Consider the following 15,673-nt stretch of genomic DNA (forward strand, 5'->3'; position numbering starts at 1 on the left):
TGTTTCATATTATTTTCCCTCAGTGCACACTCATATGCAGAGCATTTGAAGCCCAAACCCAAGCTTTTGGCTTATTGTGGTTTATTTTGTTGTTCTGTGAATTTTTGCGACTATTTTCGAACTTTTGCCAGCTTCCGCCTTTCGCCGTTCCCTGTGCAACTTAAGTGCATGGAACACGCTTATCGGTCACATCCATTCGCCCCAAATCACACACACTCGAGCACACAGAGACTTTTGGGGCTTAGGCCAAGATTTTGGGCCAACTGTGGGCCGACAGTAAGTTTGGTAAGTGGACTTTGAGTGACCTTTTTGTGGGGATCCTGTGGCCATTCGGTTCCTGGCAGGGTTGTTAGCTGCTAGCTGCTGTCGGGATGGTTTGGTTGAAAGTTCAACACACAATAAAATTATGCAAATCTTGGGATCAGCCGCTTACGATTTCCACTCATCCATACACACACTCACATATTCTCCGGCCTACGCACTTAGTTTCCTTTTGGAAGGATGTGGCAAAAGTTTGGTTGCGGTCTTTCTCTGGGTTCAATTTTTGATTTATTAATTGAAATAATTGGCCAAGTTGGCCAAAGCGTTGCGATAGAGTGGCAAATAGCCGAAGGAATTGATTTGTGATGAAAAAGGGAAATGTCTTGCTGGAATATTCTATGATTCGTGGTCGGAGATTTTAGGATTCCCTTTAAATCCCTTGGAATGATTACCATTTATATGTAATTTAAGGGTCTCAAAATATTTTTATCAACCTCTCATTGCGTTATGTAAAGTTAAATAAAGTCTTAGTTGTGCAGCAACTTTACAATTAGAATTTTTCTAAATTTTTTCGCAGGAAGTCTTAGTTGTGCAGCTAATTAACAACTAGAATTTTCCCAGAGTTTCTGCAATAACTAATTGCTTTAAACAAGATAAAACATTTTATTATAGAAATTACTCTTTTTAGGTCAAGAATGAAGCTGTTCACTCTGTAATAAAGGGTATTGTCATCCAAAACAGGATGTGTGTGTGCGTGGCTGAAGCGTCTAACAACCCAAATAACTGCTTAATTTGTTTTTCCTCCGACCCCTGCTATGAAAAGCCCTGCCAAATTTCACCTTTGCTGTTTGCTTGCACAGCAGCAGCAACAATAACAGGCAAGAAAAGCAAAGGGCAGGCGATGAGGGTAAACAAAGGCAACCTGAACCCAAACTCAAACTCAAACTCGAACCCAAAAACCCGAATTCAAACCCCCTAACCCCCTTAAAAACCGTCAGCTGGCTGTTAGTTTGTTGACTTTAATGGACCAGTTCTATAGAAGCGGAGGAGTGCCAAAAAAGGATACCCCGGAAAAACTGACACCGCCTGGTCACATGCGGTTCAACGCCCAAAAATGAGGAGATTTGGCCAACAAGGCCAGTTGAGGCAGCAGAAATTATTTGCCACTCTTTCGTAGCTCGGGGTTTTAGAGGGTTAAGAGTGTTCGGGGCTTGTTTATGCCTAAATCAATTTGCCGCATGAACGGGTCTTAAGTGTAAGCGAAGGGAAAAGGCTTCATTCCCCCAAAGACCCTCATCCACCCCCAAATCCCCGAACCCCTCACCGAACCATTCATATTCATACGTGTCCCGGACTAAAGGATTATTAGGAACTTTCCACTCCAAAAGTGAGACGTGAGTGGCCTGCATGCGGTTGTAGGGGCGGAAAAAATGTGGAAAATTAATAAAAACAAATTATAAAGGCATTCCCCCGGCGAAATGCCCCGGAATTTATGCTGTTTCCTAAATATATTCTGGAATTGTTTTTGCCTCTGGCATCCAGCAGCACACATCAAGAATTTGGCCCATCTCAGGAACTCTTTCACATATTAAAGCCGCAAAAGCGGCGGGGACAGACATGATGATGTTTGACCCCTGTGCAGCTGCATTCTTGGCCATATGCAAAATGTGGGTCAAATAAGCCAGAAAGGATTGTGCACGGGCAGCCATTACGTGATGCACGTGCCACACCTCAGCAGGTGGGCGTGGCGCCATGTCTATGGCTGCCCTTTTTTCACCCACCCCTCGTTCTTCCTGTCGAAAATGCCACAATTCATCTTTTTAATCGCGACCCATAAATCAAATGTGCGCCACAAAAATGCAGGCCAAAAGGGAAAATTCTTGTGGAAAAAAATCATGTTGCATACTTCGTGGCGCGCTTTAAATTTGATGGGAGAATTATGTAGGGTTCCATTGCAATAGACTAGAAGTCTAGATATCTGTACATTAATTGCCCTCAAGGGGGTTCAAAAACGGTAATCAGTTTTTATATCTAAAAGTGCAATGATTTTCGGGAGGGTTGCTCAAAAAACAAGATATATTTAATGGGAGGATATTTTTTTAAAAATCAATATATATGTAAAGGTAGAAATATTTGATCAATATGTAAATAAAATAAACTAAATGTAGGCTCAAGTAATAACCATTCATTAATTACAATTTAAACTTAATTGATTTTGCAATATTCCTGTGCAAAACGAATCAGTTAATTGAGGAATTTGTCACAGACCTCAAACCAGAAGCCCTGTCCCTTCCATTTAACCTTGTGTGTGCAGGTCGATCAAAACCCAATTAACTTTGGTTGTTAAACGAACCAGCATCTGCCCCTCATGCCAGCCAATAATAATAATTACAGAGCTGGGCAAATTAGTTGGCCAAGAATGAGGAGCGCAGAGAGTGAGGGAGACTCCTTTCACTTCCCGTCACATAAATCAAACTAAACTCCCTATGCATGTCCTTTGTTGACCATGTTCTGGTCGATTGTGGACCAAGTCGTTAATTGCCTGGGCAAACCCACTTCCCACCTTCGCCTTTCGTCCTTTCGAGGCGGTCACAAGGTACAGGAAAAATATTTGTGTTTAATTTGGTTACACACATTTCGGTTTGCTGTAACTGCAAATTGATTATTACTAGCCAAAACGCAGGCAAATGAACGAGTTGGGCGGGGGGTTAAATGTGGGGTTAAGGGGGTCAGAGGGTGGAGAATCGTGGCAATGGAGCCGCAATCTGCACAACTCTCAGATCCGCACATCCCTTGCCGCTCCATTGGGCTGCGGTTTTTGCCAACGAGTGGAGCGACAGGCACGACGACATTGCATGTTGTCGGTCGCCATGGGTTAACATGGCTAGTTTGGTAAAAAGGGTGTGTGCACACGGAAAGAAAATATAAAATAACAGGATATCTGAAATATCTGTTGTCTTAAGATTGGAATGTTTTTATACAATTTCTGAAAAATCGACCTATAACATTGAAGATGTTGTGTTTTTTTTAAAGAAAAGTAGACAAAAGCCTTGAAATAGGTTTTAAAAAAAGGGTACACCAAAAACATATATTAATCTAATGTATTTTTTGGATCTAGCCTTCAAATATTGAATATAAAAACTAATTGAAATATTTATTTGATATTTGATATGACAGAATCTTGAATCCTTTACAAGCAATTAAAATATTAGTTAAGAGGAGTCCTTCTAAGATGTTTAAATGTTACAGAACATTTAAGAAATTATGCATTCCATAATAAAGTTAGAAATAATTGGGGATGAAACTGACAAAATTTGTTTTTAAATATTTGCTTATCACGATCGTACGATTATTAAGATTGTAACAATAAAACAAAAAGAAAATCTTCCATGTTATGCATGGTAGCTCATATTTCAACCTACTCTTCTTTCTCAGTGAGTGAGCATGCGAAAGATTCGCCGCAAACGCGAATCTCGAAGCGAGCTGGGAGTCTCCTCCGGTTTCAGTTGGCAGCTTCGGCTTTCAAGACCCCGTTCTCCCCTTGATGATTACACAAAATTGAATGGCCGTGCATCCTCTCCTTTCCGTGGCTGTGGATGTGAATGTGGATGTGTCTACTGTCTACATCTCTGCACGATTCTCCGTCCCTGACTGTGTGTCAATTTGAGTGTTGAAAAGTGGTCTCCAGTGGCGGCGGTTTAGTTTGCTTTTCGCGTCTCCCCAAATCTCTCCCTTTCGCCATTTCTCCTCTGGTTTGGTGTTCTGTTGAGAATCGCGAATTTCTGCTTGCCATTTGTGTGCAGATAACTTTGTTGTTCGCTGTTTGTTGTTTTCCGTTTGCATGCGCGAGAATGTGGGGAATGCGTGTGTTTTATTTACACGCTCCCACATCGCAGCCCCTCTCATTTTGTCGCCCTGAGCTTTTCGATGGGCGTATCGCCTTAATGTATCCCAAATTCAAATTCAATAGCTACCGAAAAGTTTTTCTACTTAAGGAACAAAAGTATCTGGGAGATAGATTTGCGAGGCGCGGACTGTAGATTTCATTTAGAAATCAAATGTCAGACAAAGCCTTTTAATATTACTAGAGTCGTCGAAAATATGTTGTAAGAGGAGGTATTTGTACCCTTTTTTCATGTTTTCTCCATATTTTAGCTTTAAATTCCAAGACAAATTTTATTATTAGAAATAAGAAAACTAAAAATACCCTCCAAAAAAACAAAATTTTGCCCAAATATGGAATGTCAACCGTTTTGAGTTCCTAACTAAATTTCCAATAGATCGACATTAAAATGTAAAACTTTAGTTTTTACCATTTTTTTTTAAAACATTGTGACATGCAAAAATTAGTCAAAAATATTATTGTATAAATCTAAGCTTGGCGAAACCATTTTTAAGTTTAGTTTCAGAATTTAACAGAACTAAAAATAAAAGGAAATAAAATTCGTATTTTTGCCATAACTCCTTAAGCAGTCCTCATAGATAAATAAATAATATTGTTCCAAAGAAATATTCACACATCGTAAGTACAAATAAAAGTAAAGTTCGGTTCGCTTAATTACAGCACGCAGTGTTTCGAACTTCGAGACACGAGAACAAGTTGTTGCATAGTTCCATCGACCAAGTTTCTGGGAGTCCCCAGCTCAAAAGCCCCACCTCAGAGTCGCTAAGTAGAGCAAAGAACATACTCGTTACTTGTTTCTTGTCGATTGAGCGAACCAACAAAAGCCGCAACAACTTGCCAAGTAAGTTCGAGTCGCTATTTCGAAGCCCCTCTTGCAACCCGAGAAAGTTCCATCAGCCAACCGAGTTATCAGCCACAAATAGGCGGCGTGTACATATGCAAATGTTCCCCGGGGAGAAACTTATAGGAAGACTCACCTCGAATGTTGTGAAGACGATTTTCTCAATGGAGCCGAAGTAGCGTTCCCACAGGACCTGAGTCTGCTGGCGGAGGGCGAAGATGCGTTCCGCCGATATGGAGCGCACGATATCGGGCACCTATATAAATGGAAGAAATGGGTTAAGAGATGGTTATACATGGCGCATACGTAATCCCAGCTTAATAGATGCAGTTCTCACAGCCCGGCACCTGAGCAACAATGCATTAATTTACAATGCAAAGCTTAATTGGTTAAAGGATTTCAGCCACCCACGGGTGCCATTCATCATAATTGCTGGGCAGGAGTGGCCGGATAGCTGGGCCCTCTAAAATTCAAACAGTTTAAAGAGTTTGCCCATCCACCAGCCAGTCGAGAGTTGAGTTTCGAGTCCGTGCTCAAGTTTCCTGCTCAAGTTAACTTAATTAATTGCATTTCCTGCCAATAAACTACAAAGGCAAACATGCCAATGGACGGGGGACCGGAAGTGCAGGAGGAAAAAGGAGAAGGAGCAGCAGAAAAAGGAGCTGCGAGGAGGAGGAGGAGAAGGGCAATTCCAAGGGCAGGGCAATTGGCAAACATTGCGCCAAGACTTTGTCGCGAATGAAGTGCGACAGTAGCAGAAAGTTCACAGAGAAGAAATATTTAAAGAAAATCTTCAGAGATTTTAAATCGCCTCAAAAGTTTCTAAAAAGTATGCTATAAAAAATATGAAGCCCTTTTTTAGATAAAGTACTTAGTTAGTTTAGTTAAAAGAGTTTAAGCAGTTATGGCAATTCACTAAAAATATACATATTATCTAAGTTTTTAAGAAACTTCAAAATACATATGTTTCTTATGTTTTTTCCTGTCAACATTTTTTAAGATTTTTTCTGCGTGTAGCTTCACCAGTTGGACGCGCAAAAGCGTGAAGAAAAGGACACTGGCAGGCAGGCAAACAAATGGAGCAGGACACGCACACACACAGAAGGAGTGTCAAAGAGCTTTCTCCAAGGAGAAACACGAAAAGGTGCGGACACTTGCGAACCACTCACCTGGCTCTGATTGGGAAATCTTCGCCGCAAACAGAGGCAGCAAGAGGGTTAAGCGCAAGAATGTGGACAATCCTAATGGAGGCGCCAAAGTCCTATAACCGTTGAGTGCGATTCTTGGTCCTGCTGCTTTCTGATTCCTTTTACAAGGAATTAACGTGGTGCACTTTTATTCAGAGGGATACAGAGTCTCTGAGTGACAACTTTTCAATGCAAATGCATGTTTCAATGTTTACTTCTGGGTTTAACGAGTTAAGGTTTATTTTCCATGCTATTTTATGTTTTTTGTTTTAGTTTTGGGTATAAGTCAAAACTAATTAAATTATTAAAACCATTTTAAATATTTTTCAAACAATTTCCCCTAGCTTTAATCAAGTTGAAATGCTGATGACACTTCTCCTGTTCGTAGAAAACTTTTAAATTAATTTCACCCCCCCATAACTTTGCTGGGCCAAGGACATGGCAGGACCTCTGAGCTCTGGCTAACAGGTGCACAAATCTTGCAAACTCTTGGCAGAATATTCATCAATGGCAAATGGCCGGACATTTTAGAGGGGCCAATAAAAAAGTGCAACAAATATTTGCGACGCTGCAAAGTGACAGCTCTCTCGCTGGTTTGTATTTACAAGGGTTACACTTCCCAGCCAGTCAGGCAACCAACTGGCGGACATAAACAATGAAAACTTTCCTCTTTTTAGACATGGGGCCAAATGAAATCGCTTTGGCCAAACGACTCCAAAAAGTGGCACACGAACTGCCACAGAACGCTGTGCTTTCAATATTTCATATAGGGGGCCTCATATCCCAACTATATATAGTATGGCCATCCACAGATATCAATAAATATATATGTATGCCTCACCTGCAGGAGGAGGCGCTCATCGGCCCAAATGGCGGCCTGCTTCCAATCGATTTTCGATTCAAACGGCAACACCCAGGCATTGGACAATAGTACGGGAATGCATCCAGCCTGCAAGGCTTCAAGGAATCTGCAAAAAGAAAAAAATAAAACAAAAAATGGAAAAGGGACGAACACCCGAAAAAAACCATGATAAAATGGCATTGTGAAATGTAAAATGAAAATTGTTTTTTATGTTTTCCAGCCATTTTTTATTACCTACTCTTCGCATTTTTTTTGTGTGGCTTTTTGTTTGTGCTTACCTAAAGGAACCCAAACGACGTCCACGCGGCACCAAGCAGAAAGTGGAATTTTGCAGTAGGGTCTCGTAGTCGTACCTGCAATGGAGGAGCAACGGGGCAGAGGTGAATGGTGGGTGAGAAAGAGCGGGTAGAACATGTAAATTAGTGAGAGCCATGGCATTGCATAATGGGATTCTGGAGCAATTAATCGAACAAAGGAGCCGAGCGACGAAAATGCGACCCCAAGGAGATGCAGACATCCGTTGGAGAACTTATCGGCATTACAATACCTTAATGGGTGGCGAGTGGAGGTGTACAAATGAATTTGGTTCACGTGGAAATAAAGTCTGGCTAATTGGTTAAAATGGGTTAAAGTTTACATAGTCAAATGGTTCATATTCCCAACATAACTTTAAGTACCAAACATGTTTGAATCAAAAACCGCCATAAAATACACAGAAAAATAATTCTATATGAAATAGGGTAATTTCGACCTTATTTCATATTAATTAATGTCAAATTTAAGATTCAAACATTTCAACTTGATATTTAATAATTTTATAAGTTATAAAAATAGAAGTGAACCCCTTTAATTTATTAGTTTTAAACCGAAACCAAGATTATTTTGGCTTACCTTAAAGTAATTATTTTTCTGGTTTAGGGATTATTTTCCCCCATTCCCATTTCGTTTCTTTTAATTTCACAAAAATTACTTAGGTCTCTCTCTCCCACTCTTTTGATATCGTTTGGCTGCTTAGCAATTGAATCTGTTTCATTCAACTCGTTCTGCTTTGCTCTTTGATATTCGGCAAAATTCCTGTAATTCCAGCTTAATGCTCAACAGGGCGTATGCTTAGCATTTGCTCACATTACTCATACGCCGCGTTATCCGACTACGCAAAGCGGTGAAAAGCGGAATCGAAGGGAGGGGGGAGGAGGAAGAGCTAAGACCACAGTGCGCGTTTCGTGTGGCCACTTTAATCTTTAATTCCAAAATCAAAGCCACGAAATGCATCAAACTGCCATAATACGTATACGCCATGTACGCCAAACATTGATTCAGGTGAGTGTGGGTGTGGATGGGTATTGTCCGCAGGGGTTGGTGGTTTTGATAGGGCGGGAATTACGAGGTTGGGCAGTGGGATTGGTGTGCTGGCAGTTTACAAGTTAAGTTGCGCGTAAAATTACATGTAGTTGGGCATGTTCTGCCCTCCAGGCAGCATACACAATCCCACAACCCCAGCCCCCTATCATACCCACCCAATCCCTAGCAATCCTGCCCCTCCTGGAAATCCCGACCCCTCATCATGAAACTCCCCTAAATGGTCAGCAATTTGTGCTCGGTACATTCGCGTTTTAAAAGCAGAATCAGCAAAAAAATTTATTAGGAAACTGCATGCGCAGCTTTTTGGACATTGACAACGCACAGAAAAAGAGAGAGAGCGAGAGAGAGGGGTAGAAGGCATTAGAAAGAGAGAGGGAGAGCCAGAGGCAGCCTGCAACAGTCCTAGTCTTCGGTATGAATAATCTTGAGCAAACAACATAAATTGCATGTTGGCTTGTTTCTGACATTTTGGCGAGAGTTGAAAAATTACACTGCCAAATGCATAGGCAGGCAAACTGAAGTCAGGGTCTTCAGGGAGGGTGACGTCAGCTGATAAGGAGAAGGGGAGGAAAATGAAATGATAAAGTTCAGAACATTACGCAATGCAGTCTCAAATAGTTCTAGGAAATTAAATCTAGGAAATTATTATCAACATTAAAAGGGAAATATTAAAAGATTTAATCTAAGTGATTTCCCAACTTAAAAGGTTATTTATCTATACTAAATTATAATAAATTATTATTATACTTTAAATCCTTAAGAAATACTGTTTGCAGACTATTAACACTCGCATATATTCCTAACCAAACTATATTCGAACAATCTCAAAAGGCCTAAAGTCATACCAACTTTTTCCAAATATAGATTAGCCAATATACAAACCATTTCAAGCTGAAAATTCTCCCAAATTTCGTTTGTTCAGTTTACTTTCTTAATTCTCTTCAGGCTATTTGGGTTGAATGGGTCATTTGCTTGAATTTGCCTGCACCGAAAAAAAGATAGCCAACATTTTTATTACACTTAATTTATGTAGGCAAATTCTTTTGTGTTTTCTCCCTCCTTTCGCGTTGAGAGGGGCGTGGCTTTTGGCCTAACTAATTAGACAACATTATGCATACAAACTTGGTTTAACATTCATGTACATATGTCGGAACATTCACAGCTCCTTATGCAGGTCACTGCACTGGCTTATATAAAGTATCCTACCCTTCGTTTCTCCCCAGTTGCTCTTCGCTAGTTAGCTACTTGTTTAAGCAATTAAGAGCCGCCAACATGCAATGTTGTTGTTTAGACAGCAGCTTAATTCGCCCAGCGACCTCTTCTGCCCGCCCAAACTTTAATTAAATGATTTTTAGCTTTCAGCCAAGTTGGGCGAACAGTTCTGTTCGGTTCGGTTCAGTTAAGTTCGGCAGTGTTGGGCTCTGGGTTCTGAGTTCCGAGTTCCGGGCACCCCAACAACATGCGAGCAAAACTTTTACTATTTACACGCGTTTGTTGTCAAAAGTTGTTGCCACTGCTTCTGTTTCTGAAAACAGAGATGTTTATGCCACTGGCCGTGTGCCCAGTTAAGCTGGTAAAAGCAAAAGGCACGACCACTTCATTAGGCATTTAGACAGATGACTATGGATTTAATAGGCAGAATGCAGCAGTAATTAATAAGGCTTTTGATTTTGTACTCATTTGCAATTTTCACTTTTCCTATTTATTGACTAAAGAAAGCGCTCTTCGTAAAAGTTTATCAAGTAGTTCACAACTTGCGTGCCATATTCAAAGGGTTATTTATTTTTTAAGTTTCCTTCAAACAGTTCATAACTTGCGTGTTTCATAACTTAAGCAACAAGTTGGAAATTTTCTTTATTGCCTTTGAAAAGCCTTGAAAAAGTTTTTTTATGTCACTTGGAGGCTAAGTTATGCAGCAGTAATTAATAATGCAGTGCAGTTTTACTCGAAGAGTAATATTAAAAAAACAAAAGCAACTAAGAATTAAAAAAGGTATTTTGATTTAAGTGCTTTATTACATTTTTTAGTGTACCTATTATTCAGTTTCATAGCAAATTCTATTAAGAGACATTAAATTTTGGTGATTTATCAAGTTTTTCAAATTTGAATATTTTTTAAAAAATTTTAAAATAAGGAACTTGGATTTCTTCACATTTATATTTAAAGAAAACTAATTTATAATTTTCCTTAATTTATATGGTATATTTTTTCATGCTGAAAAAGTTTCCCCTTTTGAAATTGGTTTTCTTTTCCGATGAAGTGAATCTTTAGAAATTTTATGAATCATTCTCAGAAAGCAAACAACTTATGGAGTTTCTTACAAATTGCTTGTTTCCAAGCCTCGTAAAACTTTTTGCTCAATAAGAATTTCAGCACATACTCGGCAATTACTTAGTCAGAGTTAAATCGTTCGAATTTCCCCACCTGTTGCGAAAGCATTTGCCAGGGACTCAGATTCAAATTGAGATGCAGACTCAGGGGGGAATTGGACCTTAGGAAGAAAGCCACAAAGTAAGTCACTTCAGTTCATGTCAATTGCTCGAGCCTAGGCCAGCAGAAAATTAACATAAGCAACAGGGAGGGGGCGGTGGTTAGGGGGCGGTAACCCACTAAGCTCGCAGCAGGCATATAATTTAAGTGGTTTCCAGCTGTCAAAGGTTGTGCCCTCCTGCTGCCGGTGGTTTCATTTTCCTGTGCTTTGTGGATTTCTTTTTTTCCCGGAGCTGTTTGTTGTTCGGGGAATTCTGGTTCTAGGGCTGATTGAGTGACTGACAAACTGACTGACGACGACGACGGTGGGGAAATGAGGTTGTGATTTCCCATTTAGTCTCATCATTTGGGCTTTGCCTTTGACAGGTGGAGCATCCACCTTTCGTTTCCTCTCCTCTCTCCCGGAATCTAATCCACCTTTTGTAGTTTTCCGCATATCGACTCTTGAGCTCTTGTGGTTTTTCCTCCTTTTTTGTATTTTTCCTGCCCAGCACTTATGTATCGTTCTTTTGTATTTCTGAATCCGCCCTGTCATCTTTGCTTTTTGCCAAGAACTCCTACAATTTGGTCTCGGTCTCGGTGGCGTATGCGCAACATTTAGTTAATTGCTGAAAGCGAACTATACGAAACATTTTGCCTATGGTATGGCTGGAATTGCCTGTCAGCTGCAGCGAAATGCAAAATTAATTAAAAATATCCTAAAAACAGCAAAGATGAGCGCAAGAAGCAAAGCTGAGAACCAAAAAAAAAACTGCAAATGAGCAAAAAGAAATGGGAAAACGTCAGGACAGCAGGCAAGTTGGCAAAAAGTTTTCGCGAAAAGACGAAAAGCGACTGCGATGAATTTCAATGAAAATTAAATTTTTCAAAAACAGCATTTGGAATAAAGACAATTTGGAACGCATTTCGAATGCACTGCAAGTCCCCAGAAAGCAGACAGAAGGCAAAGAACAAAGTGCCAGCACAAACAAAAAATCAAACAGAAAGAGCAGATAGAAAAAAGCATTCCACCCACACGCATCAAAATAGGGGGAAAAAAAGGGGCGAAAAACGCAGCTGTAAAAGTTGCCATTGTTTGGCCAGAAACCAGTAGAAGCCGTGGCAAAAAGATGATAAGGAGAAACTAACGAAAGGGTACAGGGAAAAAAATTAAATTCAATTAAATTGTTTATGTCTTTTGTCTAGCATCATTTATTTTTAGAAGATCCATATTTATTTTTGATTAAAAAATTGTGTATTAATTTGTAATTCTATGTATTTAAAAATAAAGTGGATTATTTAAAATTTTTTTTTTTTTTTTACAATTTATTTTTATGAAATCAATCTTTATAATGAATCGAATAATTGTATATTAATTTTTAAGGAATGTAGAAATTTTCTTGTGGCTTCAAATTCTAATTTATACTATATACATAATATTCTTCTAATTATATTTTATTCTTAATTAAAGAGAAAACTTGCAAAACAAAATTTGGATTTTTTTTAATTTAATTTAATATTTTAAATTTTTTTCTCTGTAGCGCAGCGGCAGCATGAGCATAAAAATAAGTGGGGAAGGCAGCGAAACATTAAACATGGCGCATTAGTTACAAGTGCAAAGCTCGCGTCAAGCGTTGTCGAGAGACCGCCAACGCCCCCCCCCCCCCTCCATTTCGGCCCCTTTCCTTTGGCCATTCGCCTGGCCATTTCCCCAGCTTTCTTTGTGGCCATCGTGGCAGTCGCTTGTCGCCAGCTTGTGATAATGGCTCATAATGAAAGCAGCAGCAGAAGCATAACCGCATGAAGACGCCGTGCAATTGCGAATGCAGCGCACACAAAATGCGTGTGGGAGTAGCGCCACCAAAAGGAAAGGACTTTCTCTCCCCCTACTATATTCAGGGTCCGTTCGCCGAAATACATAAAAAACAAATGCATTTACGATTATTACAGAAACTCAAAGACATTGTTATGTCCGCACTAGAAAGGGGGGTGGTTAACAGAAGTTAAGGTAAAATAAAATTTAAAGAGTGATAAAAAAAATCTGGAAAGGGTTTCGATAGTGTAACGTAAACTTATAGGATTTTCTTTAAAGAAAATTTAATTTATTTAGAGCAAATTTTTTAAATCGGATACCTCATTGAAAAACTTCGAAAAAAAATTAAAAATGTCGCTAGATGGCGCCACTTAAAGCGACTGCCGGCATATCTTCACCTCTCTCACACTCATTTATCTAAGAATTTTAGAAAATTAATAAAAAATTCACTGAATATTTTTGTACATCGAAGGCGCAACGACGCTGAAATTAAAAGTGCCGCCGAGCCAAGTCTGGTTATTATTTTCTGGGCTCATGGCAGGTCCTTATGCCCAGGACATTACGGCAATGGCCGGCAATTACTTGGCACGTTTTTTGGGGCAACTTACACCGACACACACACACAAAAAGCTATATAATAGCAAAAGGGAAATAGAAGGAAGTACTCAAAGAAATTGCCATTGCAGGTCTGAGCAGCGTTCGCTGGTTTACTATGGCGCTTCCTCGGCAGCCGGCGCCTTCTGTTCCTCCTGCAAGTGTGTCGCCTTTTTAAAGTGATTTATGTGGAAATCTGAGATTAACGTGGAAAGTGGCAAGCAGTGCAACGAGGGAAGAGAGCTCCTCGAACAGGTGCAACGGCAGCTGCACATTGCACCTTCCACCGAACCGAAGGGAACCAAACCGAACCGAAGTTTTCTGCCGCCCTCCTTTCGTCCTCTGCATGTTGTTGATAATGATGATGCTGGCATGAAAATTTATTACATGGGAAATTACATTATGAAAAATGCATAAAGCCGGATCCAGGGGGAAGATGAAAGGGGGCAGCCAACAGGCATTGGGGTCCTTTAATGAGTTGCGATTCTCCGTTTTCATATGTTTAAATTAGTTTGCATGTTCGACAAGGTACTGCATTTCAAATTAACTTTAATGGGCTCGTAGAGGATGTGCTTAAGACTCGTAATTTCTCGTATGTAAAGAGGACAGAAAGGGTTTACCTGATTTAAAAAGTGTCGTTAAATATAATTAATAGAATTTAATGATGAAGTCAAGGACGTTTTTATAAGTCCTTTTTAAAAACTTAGTTTTTTCACATAATTTAAACAAACGAAAATATTTTTAATTGTATATTTCATGTGTTTCAGAAGTTCACGTACTACAAATTTAATTTATTTTAAATTTAGCCAATAAAAATCAAGCTAAACAAGATCCAGAAATCTACTTTCCCATCACTCCTTTAACCAATTTATTCTCCTGCTGCGCACATATGTAAATATAAATATTTGCTGGTGCCAAAACCAAATTGAGTCTCCCCCGAGACCTTGAACTCCTGAAAAGCTTGTGTGCACACACACTTATGCTCAGCACAGAACTACGCACATTAACACACCCGCAAATAAGTTTCGAAAAATGCGTATTGAAAAATGGCCAGCGAAAAAACGAAAAAACTTTATAAATTGTTAAGCTCAAATTAAAGGGCCGCAGAAAGTTGAAAGTTGCCTCGGGACAACCTTGAGGCACAGGGGTGCTGGTTACGTGTGGCTGCAACAGTTGGTGTGGCCTGGCAGCAACGTGGCGTATACGTAATTTCGTCGCGTCTGCTGTGAGCGGCTACAGAAAAAGAAAACGAAACACAGACACACACACTCACACACAGCCAAAAAGAAAATGAGGAACAAGTTTTACTCCCAAGGACATTTACATGGCGTCTCATTATTTGCCACAGTTGCTACTTTCGGTTGACTTCAAAAATAGGCAAAAAGTCTGGCAAACAAGCAAAACCGCATACTTATACACTTTGGAAAAAACATAAAAATTGGGGTCCTAGATATTTTGAGCCTTTTTAAAATTATTTTGTGAAAGACGCTATGGGAATTTAAGATGAATTTTATTTATGTAACGAAAGTTGATGCTAACTTGATATTAATGGTGATGTTAACGTGATGATAAAGTTGAGGTTAAAATGAATATAATTCATCTTAAATTCTTACATGCCCTTAAAAAAAACTAATATTCTTTTTTAATTATGGGTATCCCTACATACGATTTTTTAACGTTTATTTGATATCTAATAAAATTTAGTTGATAGGCTTTTTTTCAGTGATTCAAAAAGCCTCTTAAGTAGTGCCAACCGCAAAGCCGAAAAGTAGCTAAAACTGGATAAAATCGTTGACCTCGTATCAGAAACCACAAAGTAAAAAAAATAAAATAGATTTGACGTCGTGTGGCTTGTTTTTACCCATCATCGTCGCCATTATCATCATCGACGGAGGCTCATCAGGCCGCCGCGTCCTCCACTTTCCGCGGCTGTGCTGCATATGGTGCATGACATCGTCATCGGCGGCAGAAGCCATTGACGCCTTAGGCTCATTACAACAGCAACAAAGGCAGTCAAAAAAAAGTCCGCAAAACGACAGCGGCAGCAACAAAAAAAAGAATTTCATTAAAAGCAGCTCAAGGTTTTTGAATGCAGTTGGAAAAGTTTTCTTTTCTTTTTTTTGGAAGTCGAAGTCAGGCGGCTGTGGTGAAGGGTGAGTTGAAGTAATAACAAAACTTTTTAATGGATTTTGTGTTTTGCGAAATATGGCTGTATATTTAATATATATACTTATATATGTACAAGATTGGGGAGCTAAAGCAATTAAGTCAGAGTTTTAATGTCCTTTGAATTAACACAACTTAGGTAGTAAAAGAAACGCAGGGCATTTCAAGAATATCATAAATATGCTCTTAAAATCTAGAAAATTAATATACTGAA

At 39.4% G+C, this 15,673-nt stretch overlaps 1 protein-coding gene across 1 annotated transcript in view; it reads right to left on the reverse strand.

The window, feature by feature from the left end:
* ttv (exostosin glycosyltransferase 1 ttv) overlaps nucleotides 1–15,673 on the reverse strand; it is an 80,992-nt gene that overhangs the window by 18,585 nt on the left and 46,734 nt on the right. Inside the window, exons 3-5 of the mRNA XM_017142488.3 lie at nucleotides 7,334–7,408; nucleotides 7,035–7,161; nucleotides 5,143–5,262 (exon numbers count right to left, since the gene is read on the reverse strand). Coding sequence (XP_016997977.2) covers nucleotides 5,143–5,262; nucleotides 7,035–7,161; nucleotides 7,334–7,408 — 322 coding nt within the window. The remainder of the gene's footprint in view (nucleotides 1–5,142; nucleotides 5,263–7,034; nucleotides 7,162–7,333; nucleotides 7,409–15,673) is intronic.

This window comes from Drosophila takahashii, chromosome 2R (assembly GCF_030179915.1).
Source record: "Drosophila takahashii strain IR98-3 E-12201 chromosome 2R, DtakHiC1v2, whole genome shotgun sequence".
Classification (NCBI taxonomy): domain Eukaryota; kingdom Metazoa; phylum Arthropoda; class Insecta; order Diptera; family Drosophilidae; genus Drosophila; species Drosophila takahashii.